We start from the raw sequence: 17,071 nt of genomic DNA, 5'->3' as shown, positions 1-17,071 counted from the left end.
AAACAGCATCACTGTAACAACTCAAAAAGCAAAAGGCTCTCTTATTCCACTTGACATGAAAACGTTTCGCTGCATTTTTTCTTTACTGCTGTGCCTAAGGAAATGCTTACCTTCCAGCATTTTTTGCAGACTGTTCCTCATGACGTGGATGTTCTCTATCCCGATGAACTGAAACTTGATATTGGAGTAGTTATCTTCGTTCTCATAGCCCTTCCCTGCGGCACGATTTGCCATTGCGTTGAGCTGCGGTGGTCAGCGAAACAGAAGGGTCACCGATGGCATTCAGGACATAACACAACCCGCACATTTCCCCGACAGCCATGAAAGCAGTTCAAAATGATGTGTTTCAAACACAACATGTTTGAAACCAGGGGAATAGTGTGCTGAGCTGCTCAGGCACGCATGCTGAGCTTATATGTTTGTTGACGTGGGGAAACGTTTTCTTAGCTGGAAAGCATTCTGCACATCCCTTCTGGAGACGCCTCTTACAGTTCCGTGAGAGAGGCCAGATATGCAATTCTGTGAAAGAGCCGAGTCGCCCTGACTTAACCAAACAGCATAACCTGTAGGCCGGCAAAAGAATGTCAGCAGATACAGCTGGAGTACAAAGCTCTGTGGGCTAAATCGTATCTTCCAGGATTATACTGCCAATAAACACATTATCCTATAGGAATGATGGCGGGTTTCTAATCTGCCTCCAAGAATCCCCCAGTTAAACCTTGAACAGGAATCACGGACTAAAGCGAGGGGATGCAGCCCTGTCTCCAGAGCCGTTTCCTCCAGGCAGTAGACACCTGCTAAGAGGGTTTGGGGACCACTTTCATTACCATAATTTTGTAGATGTGAAGTGGAGGTTTCCCAGTGCAAATCAGGTTAAAGACAATGGACTTTGAAGACATTTATTAAATGCAAACTTCTGCCCTTATCCTGTGTAACTCAAACCAAGCAGGGGGCAAGCCCTGCCTTAGCTGGAAAATACATACGTTTCTGGAATGGACGGACGTATTACTGTTAATGTTCTATCCTTGCTGTTTGGCTAAGCAGGTAGTCACATCCTAGGAAACAGTATTCACTGACCATGTTCCTCTTCTGTCCACAAAAGGCAGGTGGGTTATCCCAGGCAGAAAACTGACACCAGGAACTCACCACCAGAAAATATATATATATATATATATCAGTTTTTAGGCTGACAGTGAGTTACCAGGGGAATATTAACAAATACTTTCCAAAAAGCTAAGTTAAAAACATAAATATTCTTTGACCCAGATCTTTACTTGTGAGAATCATACACAATTAAAACTACCAGCACATAAAGACAGGTGTCCAAGGATGTGTATTAAAACTTTGTAACAGTTAAAACCTGAAAATCTATGCATATCCCAATAGGGTAATGAGGAGACAAATTATACTATGTTCACACCCTGAACTTCTACACAAACAAAAAGAAAGATATGGATTTTACATATACAGAGAGAGACAGAGAGACATGTACACTGATTTGGAACTGGCCATGACATGTTAAGTGACAAGCGTAACCTAAAGAATAATGTTCATACAAATATCTCATTCCTTGTAAAACAAATGATAGATATTTATTCACGTTTATGCACGTTTGATTAAGCAGATTAAAATGAATGAACAACTATACCAACCTGGCAGCAGGCAGAACAAAGAGACAGGTGGCAAGTGACAGGGGATACGATCAATACTATTTTAGATGCTTTTGTGTCCTTGTTACAAACACAGTATATTAGGTTTCTAATTTAAATTATAGACATAACACATATTAGCAGCGAGAAAGAAAACTGCAGAGGACAAGCCAGTGGTACTTAGAGCCCGGGCTGGCAGACACCTCACTTCTCCATAACAGTCCTGCCCATGATTGTCCTGTCACATCAGCTGGGGCACATCAGCCCTTCATGACACTGTTTCCAGTTACCGTCACCCTTCTCCTGGGCATGCTATCAGAACAAAGGGTTTGGCCTTCATCCAGAAAAAAATATGTTACTTTGAAGACAATGTATGTTTATCCCTTAAAAGTTTTATTTTAAGGGGAAACTTTTTTCTAAAATGACTTATAAGCATTATTCTTTTGAAACCCACTGTTATAAAATATCACTGCTTTGTATAATTATTTTCCAAAGCTGTTGGCCAATCCTTTACAACAAGCTTCATCAAAGGAAACAATAGGAGACTTGCAAGTATCCTTATGCTACACCAACCTTATATTTATTCTGTTTCTTGAATAATTCAAGTTAAGCCTATTTACCACATACTGCAGAGATACTCTTTTTAAACAGTGTAATAAATAAAACTCAAAATACTATTATTATTATTATTATTATTATTTTAATGTATAATTAGAATTCTGTGTTCACATTTTTAAACAGTGGAATGCCTGTGACCTGGGATAATTTACTGGTAGTCTTTCCAAGCAAAGGAGCCACACAAGATGTCTTCTTGAAAGTCAATGGTACTTCTCATAATGAACAGAAGATGGCAATATTTAATCTATCATCCAAAGTGTAATTTTTCAAGGTTTCCACATATTTCACAGAACCTATCAGGATAACGTGGCAAATGCTGAACCCTCAAAGCAGGAAATACAGTTTTAGAATTAATACAAATTCAAGAAGCTATCCTGGACCTATATTATAAATTTTTTTTAACGTTTATTTATTTTTGAGAAGAGAGAGACAGAGCACGAGCGGGAGAGGAGAGAGAAAGAGGGAGACACAGAATCTGAAACCGGCTTCAGGCTCTGAGCTGTCAGCATAGAGCCCGATGCGGGGCTTGAACTCACGGACCGCGAGATCATGACCTGAGCCGAAATCGGACGCTTAACCGACTGAGCCACCCAGGCCCCCTGGACCTATATTATAAATTTCCAGATAGAGTGTCCCTTGTATAAACAAAACAATATCAGACTAAGTTTAATTTGTCCCCTGTGCCTTTGGCTGAGAACTCCATCTCATGATCAAAGGAAAAGCAATTCATCTCAGTTCCAAAAAATTCTCAAAGAAATAAAACATTAGAGGTAACTGCACTCCACTTTCAATTTATGCTTGAGGAACACAACAGGCAAATGACAAGTAGGGCTGAAAAAAAAATACCCTGTTTTCTAACCCAAGATCACTCCACTATTTGATAATCTCTGCATCTTTGGGTGCAGAAAAGCTCATTAAACGAAACAAAAAGAACTCCACTCATTTTTCAACAAACTCTTATGAACACCTATTGTGTGTCAGATGATAAACAGAATAGAAAGTTGAGTAAGAAGCCATTCCTACCACCATAAGCTTCTGAGTGTGGAAGGGAAAATACACAGCACCAAATAATAATGGCCTCTACCAGCCAGGACTGGGCACAGGCTGTGACAGTGGCAGGAGTTTGAATCGGGAACAGCCTCGTGGAGCCTAGGGGATTGGGGGTCACGTTCCATGAAAGCAAAAAGCCTTGAGATAGACGCTAATCATCTGGAAGGATGGAGACGGAGGGGAGGGCAGTGCAGATGAAGAGGTGAGAGACAAAATCAAGGAATAGATCATCACAGAGCCGACCAGTGCCAGTGGAGTAGACGGTTCACAGATGGTGGCAGTAGCCAGAGACGAGGCTAAAAATTAGCCAGAATCCTCTACAAAAAGGCCTGATTCAGAAGGTCAGACTTTACGCATGACAGTGGAGAGCAACTGAGGATTCCAAGAAGATTTATTTGAAAATTTGAAGATTTAGTGTTGATGGCAGAGAAGATCCACTGGACTGGGGCAGAGGACACAGGCTCCACGACGAGCTTGCAGGGCAGGTTTGCGGCCATATCCCTCCACCTGGCACAGAACAGGACTCAGTGAAGATTTACTGACCGGCTGACTGGCCAAAGGACTGAATATGAGAACAAAGTGGAGGGGTGAACAGGCCAAGAATGCTAAGAAATAGAATCAGATCTTCCTCTGACCCTAAATCAATCAATCAATCAGACACACCAAAACCATGAGAACTTAGCCAACGATGATCTTGATGTCAACTCAATGGTCAGCCCGGTCACTCAGAAGACTACAACTATCTTAGCCTCACAAGTCTCAAATTTCAGCACAGTACATTCCGTACCTGAATAGTGACAGGGCCCAAGCTGACATGGTTGGGAAATGGAAACAAGTTATCTTGGCCAGAGGAGGACCGGGCCACATGCAGTGAGTGTCACGTGATGATCCTCTCCCTCTCTCCGGGACTGATGAAATGAAGAACCTTACCTTGGGGCATACACAGGTAAAAACATGAGAAGGCTTTATTTCCTGCAACTGCTGTCTACAACTGTGCCTGTCAAATCTTCCTTTCCTACCCTCAGGATATCTCAGGCTGAATGACTAGCTTTTGGATTACACTCAGAGAGGAAATCACCATCCGGCTCCATTTACAATTCCAACGCCATATATGATGCAAACTCATCTTTCTCTCGTTACAGGCTGTGAGGACTGGTGAGGGGTCTTCTCTCCTTGCTTCTCGTTCCTCTTCTAGGTACTGTTTTGGGAGAGTGGGGAGGTAGTACAGAGGAGCGATAAGAAAAGTGATAACCATCTCTTCATAAAGCTGGCAAGAATGCAGTTCTCTCTCCACTGATGTCACTGCTTGACTGGCAACACTTATGGGCCATCCCTGCCCTCTCGGTGAAAGAGTCCAAATGCTGCAACCCCTGGGGCACACATGTGGGCTCTTGGACATATGAGGTACACAAGTCACTGACATGGGAGATCCCTCAGGCTTGAACTTCTTCTAACCCCCTCAACTTCGCTCCCCAGCAAACACCCTGCAGTCACTTGCAGCTAGAAACTTCGGGAGGGAGTCTTTGGAGGGACATTAGCAAGATGGCTCCTGGGCACTTGCTTCCTCCGTGCCCACTAGACCCACAGGGAAACTCCTCTGTCCTTGCACTACCAAAGAGAAGGCATGAAGACGTTCCACTGCCTCTGAATACTGCTGTCTCTCCAATTCCCTTTCCCCCTGCTCTCCGCCATAGTGGCCATCAGCAAGGATGGCCCACATCCTGCTAAAAAAGGAGATCCTAGATTCTCCTCTTTCAGGCACCTCCGTCTTTACGATGGGTTCTCTCAGCTCCCCCCGCTCACAGGATTTGCTAAGTAAGAACCACATAATTACCGATCCCAGAGAAACACAAAAATATCCAACATTCTGTAATGCAACTATAAAACTGCTTACAGAGTGCCATTAGAAGCCGTAACCATAAAGCTGTCTTTGGAGAAGGAGCAAGGACAAAAGGCTGAGCATTCGCACAGGCAGGTGGCTGCCTTTCCTCACCCATTCTCTGTACCGCGCAGCACTTCCTGCCAAGGTGCAGGCATCAGAGCACAGCTCAGAGCCCTTCTGGCTCCTCTGGCCCTGGCCCTGATTTGGGCTGAGCTTGTGGTTGGTTCTTCAGCCCCCGTCTCCCTCTTCAGTGGGTGTGTGCTCGGAGGTGGCAACCCTCCTGAGCCTCACGTGCACACAGGGCTCTGACTTCTGTGAACAGCTCCATGGTCAAGTGGAAGGAGCCTGGGCTTTGGCATCGGATAGGCCTGGATTTGAATGTGGGCTCTGCTCTGACCTGTGCAACCTTGGGCAAATTATTTTACCTCTCTAAATCCAAGCCCTAGCCATAAAAAGAAAACACATCCCAATTTTCAGGACTATTGTAAGAATTAAACGACAAAGTGGTGCCTGGCATCTTTACAAGCCCAGCCAAGACCCAGAATAAAGCAAGGAGAAGTCATGAACAAGGTTGAGATAAAATTAATTACCTCCCATTTTGTAATTCAACTTCTATTGATTGCATCCACATTATTTCATATCAGCTTAATGCACCAAATCCCAGCAGTAAGATTTGGCCTCATATATTTGAGGGGGGGGGGCAGATATTCAAACATACTGAGGACCTCACTGCTTCTGCCTCCCATGTTTTTAATGTCAACAAGCAATTCAGAAGGCTTTCACCTCAAGAGGCAGCATGTGGGGCTAGCCTCACTGAGGACAGGAATGGTTGGGGTTGCCTCCTGTTCCTCTCTCTTTTTAGTTAAACCTGAGAGCTCCATTTCCCCCTGCCCACCACCTAGAGCAAACAGGGACTCCATCTCCTGGCTACCAAGGAAGCCTGACACTGTGGAACAAAAACCAACAGACGTGTTCTTTGGAAGAATGAAAGCTCTAAGCAAACAGTTTAAAACTCATGTGAAGTGTGTGTATGCGTGAGCAAATACAAGAACAGGGCACTTGTATGACACGCCAATTTTCTTTAATGGATCGGCATTGAACTTCTTATCACCAAGAGTAAACACGCTTAGTGCTAAATATACCCTTCAAATCAAATCCTCTGGATTAATTCATTTTAAATCCGGAATATGCCAGGCTCAACAGCTGCCACATTTCCCAGGAGGTTTACATAGCACAGTGCACACTTGGTTCACTGGCCCTGCCATCAGTAGGTGAATCTGTTTGGCTTTATTTAAACCTGGGAAAACGGGACAGGAGAAAGGAGTCCCAAGCGAGGAAAGCCCCTGTCCTCTCCTTGTGTTATCTCGTCTTCAGTACATTTACCTAAGATGCAGGCATTCTTTAATTCCCCTCTGACCACGAGGTAAGTCCAAACAGCCTTTTCTTACACAAAACGTGCAATAAAGAGGACAGAATGCAGTCAAGGTAAGAAGGGAGGGGCTGTACTGTGATAAGCCCGAGAAAAAAGCACAAATGGAAAGAGAACAGTAAAGTCAGAGGTTTTCTGGTATCTTTCAAGTGAAAATCTTCAAGCAGAGCAGCCTTTTTTTTCTTTTCTTTTTTCCAGTTTGAAGTTCTTACCAGGGTATTTCGTTTTCACATTACCTAAAAGGAAGGGAATCCTTTACATATAATCTGCTATAATGTGATACAGCTGTAACATGCATTTTATCATTGATCTCCACAACTGATTTGCTGATCTGGCATCTGAAAGGGACTCCATCCCCGTGGCCTGGCCCACAACTATCCCACTACTGCACTTGGGTCAGGAGCACGGGACTGTTCGAAGGTTCAGGGTATGAGTAGGGCACTGATCTTACACTAGGAAACCATCCAATTAAGTGAACCAGGCCATGAATCACAATATTTGATGAACGGAGGCTCAGAGAAGCATTGAAAATTGCCAGGCTCTGAGTGCCTACATAATGGATAATACCCAATTCTCAATTCTCACACGGCCCACGAGTATAGGCTATGTCGATAGTTACCTATCAGTGTATACAATGGATTTGGGCTGTCCATCATTTGGGCTGTTTCCTGCTTCCTGTTCTAATGTTTCTTGTGTCCTTGTGTTCCTTTTAAAAATAGCTTCACTGACACAGAATTCACAGACCATACAATCCATCCACTTGTGTAATATATCCATTGTGTAACTGGCACTACAATCTAATTTTAGAACATTTTAATCACCCCAAAATGAAACCCTCTACCCATGTCCCCCCCCGTTTCCTCCCATCCTTCTAGCCCAAGGAAACCACCAGCCTACCTTCTGTATCTATGGATCTGTCTATTCTGAAAATTTCATATAAATGGAATCACACAATGTGTGATCCTCTGTGCCCAACTTCTTTCACTTCATGTAACAGTTTCAAGGTTCATCTACATTGTGGTACGTATCAGTACTTCATTCCTTTTTATAGCCAATAATATTGCCTTGAATGGATATACTACATTTTATTAACTCATTCTCAGTTGACGGACACATGGTTGTTTCTACTATTTTTATTTATTTACTTATTTTGAGAGAGAGAGAGCCAGGAAGGGATGAGAGAGAGAGAGAATCCCAAGCAGGCTCTGCACTGTCAGCACAGAGCCTGACTCAGGGCTTGAACTCATGAACTGCGAGATCATGACATGAGACGAAATCAAGAGTTGGACACTCAACCAACAGAGCCATCCAGGTGCCCCAGGTTGTTTCTACTTTTAAGCTATTATTAATCAAGAAATATTCACAGGTAAGTTTTTGGTGGACATGTGTTTTCATTTCTCTCAAGTTAGGAGTAGAACTGCTGACTCATATGGTAGCTATGTTTAACATTTAAGGTCCTTACGGTCTTTTAACCTTTTCATGATGACAACAATCTTCAAACTATCATTTATGAGGTAAAAAAGTTCTGAAAATCCTCCGCTTTCCCCAGAGGAAAAACCACTATTAATGGCTTGGCATACATACCCTCACATTTTTTCAATGTATAGAATAATATATAATGTTTACAATTATTATTACATAAATGGGATGACATCATACATATTTGTGTATCTCACTCTTGTCGCATACTAGATCTTGAACACCTTTCCACACCCATGTGGAGCATGGGCCACATGTACTACTCTCTCCTCAGGCATAGGCACATGTACATTTTCATTACTGGCAAGAAGTTATAATGACAAATATGTTGATTAAGGCCATTTTGTTTGGTCATCTCATTTTGTCCTATATGTTCCATGTAGTTGTAGGTGATTTTGTTTCCATATATTCACTGGCACATCCCACTGAGGACTCCTGTTGTTGACTGGTTTACAAAGAAATGGGTCTAGGCCATGAAATTGGAAATTAAATTGGACCTAATGCTAACAGGCATAAAAAAAAAAAAAAAAAAGGAAACCTGTGTGGTATCGAGATACCCTGCAAGATGGACTTGGCTTATCCCTCAACCACTAGATTTCTTGTTGACCATCTGATTAAATTATAAAATTGGTATATGAATACATGCATACTTAAATAGTATTTACAAATAAGAGACATGTAGAAAGTTCTCTACCTCCCCAAATCCACCCTTTTCTATGGAATTTTAACAGGTTGCCACATATCCTTCCAGATCTCTTTCTATTTTCATAAACCTGTAATTTCTTTTACATGAACAAAAGAGCATGCATATTATTTGGTGACTTTTTCATTCACTTGACATTATATACTGTAAATCTTTCCAAGTCACAGATACAGATTGCTCAAGGTGAATCTGAAATAGTACAGCTGAACACCTCACAAAAATTGAACTGTGGGAGAGCCACAGTAATTCATTGTCAGAGAAAAAAAGGTCATTTTAGAAACAAGTGAAAAAAATAATTTGGTAGGGGTGCCTGGGTGGCTCAGTTAAGCATCCAACTTCGGCTCAGGTCATGATCTCCCATTTTGGTTCAGGAGTTCAAGCCCCACATCGGGCTTTCTGCTGTCAGTGTGGAGCCCACTTGGGATCCTCTGTGCCCCTCTCTCTCTCTGCCCCTCCCTCTCTCTCAAAAAAAGATAATAATAGGGGCACCTGGGTGGCTCAGTCGGTTAAGTGGCCAACTTCAGCTCAGGTCACGATCTCGCGGTCAATGAGTTCGAGCCCCACGTTGGGCTCTGTGCTGACTGCTCAGAGCCTGGAGCCTGTTTCAGATTCTGTGTCTCCCTCTCTCTGACCCTCCCCCATTCATGCTCTGTCTCTGTCTGTCTCAAAAATAAATAAACGTTAAAAAAAATTGAAAAAAAAAAGATAATAATAATAAACATTGGGGCGCCTGGGTGGCTCAGTCAGTTGAGCGTCTGACTTCAGCTCAGGTCATGATCTCACGGCTTGTGGGTTGAAGCCCCGCGTCAGGATCTGTGCTGACAGCACGGAGCCTGGAGCCTGCTTTGGATTCTGTGTCTCCCTCTCTCCCTCCCGTGCCTGTGCGCTCTCTCTCTCTCTCAAAATAAATTTTAAAAATTAAAAAAAAAAAACATTAAAAAAAATTTTTTAATAATAATAATTTGGTGTATTTAGGAGAGCAAGCTCCAAAATTAAACCACACTCATGTGTTGTGTATACTGTATACCCAGCACACTCCTAGCAGCAGGGGAACTATCAAAAGTACCTGATGTGATGAGGAAACTCACAGCCGGAAAAACACTCACCCAGGAAGAAACACGGGGCCAAGTGGGGTGGCCAAAGAGGAACAGCCCCTTTGCAGATGAAGCGCCCTGAGTGGGGGACGGCCATCCATTTCCTTGGCTCTGCCTCGTCTCCAGTTTCAGGCTTCAGAGCTGCAAAGACATGCATCGGGACGGAACAGCGACACTTACTTTGGGCCGAGTGTCCACGACGTAAATGAAGTCACTTCCTGGATTGGCTTTCCTGATGGCCTGAAGCATCTGCTCGTCCTCCAGGCAGCGGGCACTGAAGCCGGACAGAGGCTGGCTGCTCCGACAGATGGAGGCCTGAGGGGAGAGGCCGCGGCCACAGCATCAGAAAGCGCGCCACTGTTCCCACAGACAGCTGCAGACTGTGTCCCCAACCACGAGCCCCGGGCTCACTTACACCCCATGCCAGCTTGTAGAAGTGTCTGAATGCCTTCCAAAAATCCAGCTTGGTTTCTTTTTAATGCAGGCCAAAGAAACCACAACAAGGGCAAACAGTGCAAAGTTTCTCGGTGTAAGAAATTAGGAGTGTGCATGGATGTTGAGATAGGACCTAACTGATGAAATGTAAAGCCATCTAAGTAGCCTACTTTCAGGGTGCCTGGGTGCCTCAGTCAGGTAAACGTCCAACTTTGGTTCAGGTCATGAGCTCACAGTTCGTGGGTTTGAGCCCTGTGTCGGGCTCTGTGCTGACAGCTCGGAGCCTGGAGCCTGCTTCAGATTCTGTGTCTCCCTCTCTCTGCCCCTTCCCTGCTCACATTCTATCTCTCTCTCTGTCTCTCAAAAATGAATGAACGTTAAAAAAAATTAAAAATAAATAAATAGCTTATTTTCCTTTCCACAGGTATTATTTTCTTGAAGGTAGAAATACAAAATAAATAACTATTCTCCTAAAATTTACAGGATACTTGCTAATAGCAAGACTAGTTAAAAACAAGTTATTTTGTAATGCTTTCCAAATTTTTTATCAGCTCATTTAGAAACAGATACCAAAACCCAACTCTAATGCTAAATGGGAACGTTTTCACTATGAGGAAAGCCCAGGCAGCTGGTAGCTCGGGCACCTAAGGTCAGCAGGCATACACCCCGATGGCCCCGGTGTGAGAGAAGCAGGGGGCTTCTCTGGAATCGGCCTGCGTTCTATTCTACAATTTCCCAATTCTGTGATTCTGACAGAGTAAACCGTATCACCAGACAACATAGACAACAGCACGAAACTTTCCCTGCATTATTAGGTGAGCACGGATACGACCTCGTAGCTATAAAACTTATGCTTCTGTGGCAAAGTATTTTTTGCGGACTTAGATGTTAACATTTAAAATAAAGGAATGACTCTCCAAAAACCTACACTGAGGCTGCGAGCCCACTGGGTAAGAGGATGGAGGGCGTGGTGGTCAGGGAGGAAGAGAACCCTCTAGCTCCAGGCGGGCAGGCTAAGCAGGGGAAACTCACCAAAGAGAGTCATGGCAGAGTCCACTTGGGACACCTGCACTTCAAGTCTCTACCCCTGAAGGGACAACCCAGCTCTGAGTCCAAGCACAGCCTACGTGTCCCTAACATTCAACCCAGGAACACTCAGTGAGGGTTTGGGTTTCCCAGGAAGACCAGGAAGCTTTGGTGGTCCTCATTGGAGAAGGCGGGAATGTTTCTCACTACCTACACCATCACTACCACCTACACCATCTACACTATCTACACCATCTACACCACCTACACCATCAACAACACCTACAACACCTACATCATCCTCACCATTAACACCACCTACACCATCTACACCACCTGCACCATCAACACCACCTACACCATCAACACCACCTACACCATCTACACTACCTACACCATCTACACCACCTACACCATCAACACCATCTGCACCATCTATACCACACCACCTACACCATCAACACCACCTATACCACTTACACCACCTACACCATCAACACCACCTACACCATCAACACCATCTACACTACCTCCACCACCTATATCACCTACACCACCTACAACATCTACACTATCTACACCACCTACACCATCAACACCTATACCACTTACACCACCTACACCATCAACACCACCTACACCATCAACACCATCTACACTACCTACACCACCTATATCACCTACACCACCTACAATATCTACACTATCTACACCACCTACACCACCTACACATCAACACCTACAACACCTACATCATCCTCACCATTAACACCACCTACACCATCTACACCACCTACACCATCAACAACACCCACATCACCTACATCATCCTCACCATTAACACCACCTACACCATCTACACCACCTACACCACCTACACCATCTACACCACACCACCTACACCATCAACACCACCTACACCATCTACACCACCTACACCATCAACAACACCCACATCACCTACATCATCCTCACCATTAACACCATCTACACCATCTACACCACCTACACCATCAACAACACCTACACTATCTACACTATACCACCTACACCACCTACACCATCTACACCACACCACCTACACCATCAACTCCACCTATACCACTTACACCACCTACACCATCAACACCACCTACACCACCTACACCATCAACACCATCTACACTACCTACACCATCTACGCCACCTACACCATCTACACCATTTACACCACCTACACCATTACAGCTGAGAACCTGCTGACAAGACCGAGAACCACACCACAACCAGACACATAACCGGACAACTGCCAGAGAGTTCCAGTTGCAGTCTGTGACAGCAAGGGGGAATCACCGAGGTGGGTGAAGAACTCTGAGCCCAGCAGCCAGGTTCAGAATTCAGGAGCGAAGGGCATGGGACGGTGGCAAGCAAAGCAAAGGGGCGGCAGAGCTTCTCCAGAGTTGCACAACTCTTGAGCTGTTGGCAGAAGTGCACCTGCAGCTGGAGAAGAGAGGGACGGAGGGCCTGAACACGGATGGGGATGGCCGGCAAGGGCTTGGTCCGGGAGAGAGGTGAAGCAGGGCAGGGACCAAAGGCGGGCTGGGTGACAAAAGACAAGCAACATCCGATGGATAGAAAGATAAGGGCCACAGAGGGCTTTCTTGGGGCTTTACTCGGGGGTTCTTTCTATTTCTTCTGCTCTTCGGGGGGTCAGGGCTTGTCCTGCTGCCCTGAGGGAATTCTGGCGGGTAAGAGAACAATTCGATCTAGAGCTTCATCTGGGTTAAAGAAGTACTAGTGAAGGCAGCTACCACCAGGCAATTTCTTCGACTATCAGAAGAGTTAGAGGGGAAGGAGACACATTTAGCTGGTGAGAACGCACATACCACACCTACGCTCACTGAGCAAGTGGGACTTCCATTGTGAAATGAAACCAGGGAATGACAATGACCTGCAGGCTGACAGCCGCTCGTTTTAAGTGAAGGGTTAAGTCAGAGCAGAGTTACACCATGAAATGTGGCCAATAAATTAAACCAGATATATTAAACCCACTAAACCAACTATACTTTAATATTTCATAGTTATATTTTCTTAATAACCCATAGACATGCTCCACACAGAGTTCTTCCCCGCGTCAGAGGGAACATACAGTCACCAATTTTGTGTGGCACAGTAAGTAGTCTTACAGTGCTTCTTTTTTTTTTTTTTTTCTTTTTTGAAAAGATTTTTATTTTTTTTTTATTTTTTTTTATTTTTATTTTTTAATATATGAAATTTACTGTCAAATTGGTTTCCATACAACACCCAGTGCTCATCCCAAAAGGTGCCCTCCTCAATACCCATCACCCACCCTGCCCTCCCTCCCACCCCCCATCAACCCTCAGTTTGTTCTCAGTTTTTAACAGTCTCTTATGCTTTGGCTCTCTCCCACTCTAACCTCTTTTTTTTTTTTTTTTCCTTCCCCTCCCCCATGGGTTTCTGTTACGTTTCTCAGGATCCACATAAGAGTGAAACCATATGGTATCTGTCTTTCTCTGTATGGCTTATTTCACTTAGCATCACACTCTCCAGTTCCATCCATGTTGCTACAAAAGGCCATATTTCATTTTTTCTCATTGCCACGTAGTATTCCATTGTGTATATAAAGCACAATTTCTTTATCCATTCATCAGTTGATGGACATTTAGGCTCTTTCCATAATTTGGCTATTGTTGAGAGTGCTGCTATAAACATTGGGGTACAAGTGCCCCTATGCATCAGTACTCCTGTATCCCTTGGATAAATTCCTAGCAGTGCTATTGCTGGATCATAGGGTAGGTCTATTTTTAATTTTCTGAGGAACCTCCACATTGCTTTCCAGAGCGGCTGCACCAATTTGCATTCCCACCAACAGTGCAAGAGGGTTCCCGTTTCTCCACATCCTCTCCAGCATCTATAGTCTCCTGATTTCTTCATTTTGGCCACTCTGACTGGCGTGAGGTGGTATCTGAGTGTGGTTTTGATTTGTATTTCCCTGATAAGGAGCGACGTTGAACATCTTTTCATGTGCCTGTTGGCCATCCGGATGTCTTCTTTAGAGAAGTGTCTATTCATGTTTTCTGCCCATTTCTTCACTGGGTTATTTGTTTTTCGGGTGTGGAGTTTGATGAGCTCTTTATAGATTTTGGATACTAGCCCTTTGTCCGATGTGTCATTTGCAAATATCTTTTCCCATTCTGTTGGCTGCCTTTTAGTTTTGTTGGTTGTTTCCTTTGCTGTGCAGAAGCTTTTTATCTTCATAAGGTCCCAGTAATTCACTTTTGCTTTTAATTCCCTTGCCTTTGGGGATGTGCCGAGTAAGAGATTGCTACGGCTGAGGTCAGAGAGGTCTTTTCCTGCTTTCTCCTCTAAGGTTTTGATGGTTTCCTGTCTCACATTCAGGTCCTTTATCCATTTTGAGTTTATTTTTGTGAATGGTGTGAGAAAGTGGTCTAGTTTCAACCTTCTGCATGTTGCTGTCCAGTTCTCCCAGCACCATTTGTTAAAGAGACTGTCTTTTTTCCATTGGATGTTCTTTCCTGCTTTGTCAAAGATGAGGTGGCCATATGTTTGTGGGTCTAGTTCTGGGGTTTCTATTCTATTCCATTGGTCTATGTGTCTGTTTTTATGCCAATACCATGCTGTCTTGATGATGACAGCTTTGTAGTAGAGGCTAAATTCTGGGATTGTGATGCCTCCTGCTTTGGTCTTCTTCTTCAAAATTACTTTGGCTATTCGGGGCCTTTTGTGGTTCCATATGAATTTTAGGATTGCTTGTTCTAGTTTCGAGAAGAATGCTGGTGCAATTTTGATTGGGATTGCATTGAATGTGTAGATAGCTTTGGGTAGTATTGACATTTTGACAATATTTATTCTTCCAATCCATGAGCAGGGAATGTCTTTCCATTTCTTTATATCTTCTTCAATTACCTGCATAAGCTTTCTATAGTTTTCAGCATACAGATCTTTTACATCTTTGGTTAGATTTATTCCTAGGTATTTTATGCTTCTTGGTGCAATTGTGAATGGGATCAGTTTCTTCATTTGTCTTTCTGTTGCTTCATTGTTAGTGTATAAGAATGCAACTGATTTCTGCACATTGATTTTGTATCCTGCAACTTTGCTGAATTCATGTATCAGTTCTAGCAGACTTTTGGTGGAGTCTATCGGATTTTCCATGTATAATATCATGTCATCTGCAAAAAGCGAAAGCTTGACTTCATCTTTGCCAATTTTGATGCCTTTGATTTCCTTTTGTTGTCTGATTGCTGATGCTAGAACTTCCAGCACTATATTAAACAACAGCGGTGAGAGTGGGCATCCCTGTCGTGTTCCTGATCTCAGGGGAAAAGCTCTCAGTTTTTCCCCATTGAGGATGATGTTAGCTGTGGGCTTTTCATAAATGGCCTTTATGATCTTTAAGTATGTTCCTTCTATCCCGACTTTCTCAAGGGTTTTTATTAAGAAAGGGTGCTGGATTTTGTCAAAGGCCTTTTCTGCATCGATTGACAGGATCATATGGTTCTTCTCTTTTTTTTTGTTAATGTGATGTATCACGTTGATCGATTTGCGAATGTTGAACCAGCCCTGCATCCCAGGAATGAATCCCACTTGATCATGGTGAATAATTCTTTTTCTATGCTGTTGAATTCGATTTGCTAGTATCTTATTGAGAATTTTTGCATCCATATTCATCAGGGATATTGGCCTGTAGTTCTCTTTTTTTACTGGGTCTCTGTCTGGTTTAGGAATCAAAGTAATACTGGCTTCATAGAATGAGTCTGGAAGTTTTCCTTCCCTTTCTATTTCTTGGAATAGCTTGAGAAGGATAGGTATTATCTCTGCTTTAGACGTCTGGTAGAACTCCCCTGGGAAGCCATCTGGTCCTGGACTCTTATTTGTTGGGAGATTTTTGATAACCGATTCAATTTCTTCGCTGGTTATGGGTCTGTTCAAGCTTTCTATTTCCTCCTGATTGAGTTTTGGAAGAGTGTGGGTGTTTAGGAATTTGTCCATTTCTTCCAGGTTGTCCAATTTGTTGGCATATAATTTTTCATAGTATTCCCTGATAATTGTTTGTATCTCTGAGGGATTGGTTGTAATCATTCCATTTTCATTCATGATTTTATCTATTTGGGTAATCTCCCTTTTCTTTTTGAGAAGCCTGGCTAGAGGTTTGTCAATTTTGTTTATTTTTTCAAAAAACCAACTCTTGGTTTCGTTGATCTGCACTACAGTTTTTTTAGATTCTATATTGTTTATTTCTGCTCTGATCTTTATGATTTCTCTTCTTCTGCTGGGTTTAGGCTGCCTTTGCTGTTCTGCTTCTATTTCCTTTAGGTGTGCTGTTAGATTTTGTATTTGGGATTTTTCTTGTTTCTTGAGATAGGCCTGGATTGCAATGTATTTTCCTCTCAGGACTGCCTTCGCTGCATCCCAAAGCGTTTGGATTGTTGTATTTTCATTTTCGTTTGTTTCCATATATTTTTTAATTTCTTCTCTAATTGCCTGGTTGACCCACTCATTCTTTAGTAGGGTGTTCTTTAACCTCCATGCTTTTGGAGGTTTTCCAGACTTTTTCCTGTGGTTGATTTCAAGCTTCATAGCATTGTGGTCTGAAAGTATGCATGGTATAATTTCAATTCTTGTAAACTTATGAAGGGCTGTTTTGTGACCCAGTATATGATCTATCTTGGAGAATGTTCCATG

At 43.2% G+C, this 17,071-nt stretch overlaps 1 protein-coding gene across 1 annotated transcript in view; it reads right to left on the bottom strand.

Moving 5' to 3' along the window:
* MTMR7 (myotubularin related protein 7) overlaps positions 1-17,071 on the bottom strand; it is a 112,906-nt gene that overhangs the window by 27,560 nt on the left and 68,275 nt on the right. Inside the window, exons 6-7 of the mRNA XM_007098965.3 lie at positions 10,085-10,219; positions 111-243 (exon numbers count right to left, since the gene is read on the bottom strand). Coding sequence (XP_007099027.2) covers positions 111-243; positions 10,085-10,219 — 268 coding nt within the window. The remainder of the gene's footprint in view (positions 1-110; positions 244-10,084; positions 10,220-17,071) is intronic.

The sequence above is a fragment of the Panthera tigris genome, chromosome B1, assembly GCF_018350195.1.
Source record: "Panthera tigris isolate Pti1 chromosome B1, P.tigris_Pti1_mat1.1, whole genome shotgun sequence".
NCBI classification, from domain to species: Eukaryota; Metazoa; Chordata; class Mammalia; order Carnivora; family Felidae; genus Panthera; species Panthera tigris.
The sequence above is the reverse complement of the archived record's forward strand: the minus strand, read 5'-3'. Positions and strand labels throughout refer to the sequence as shown.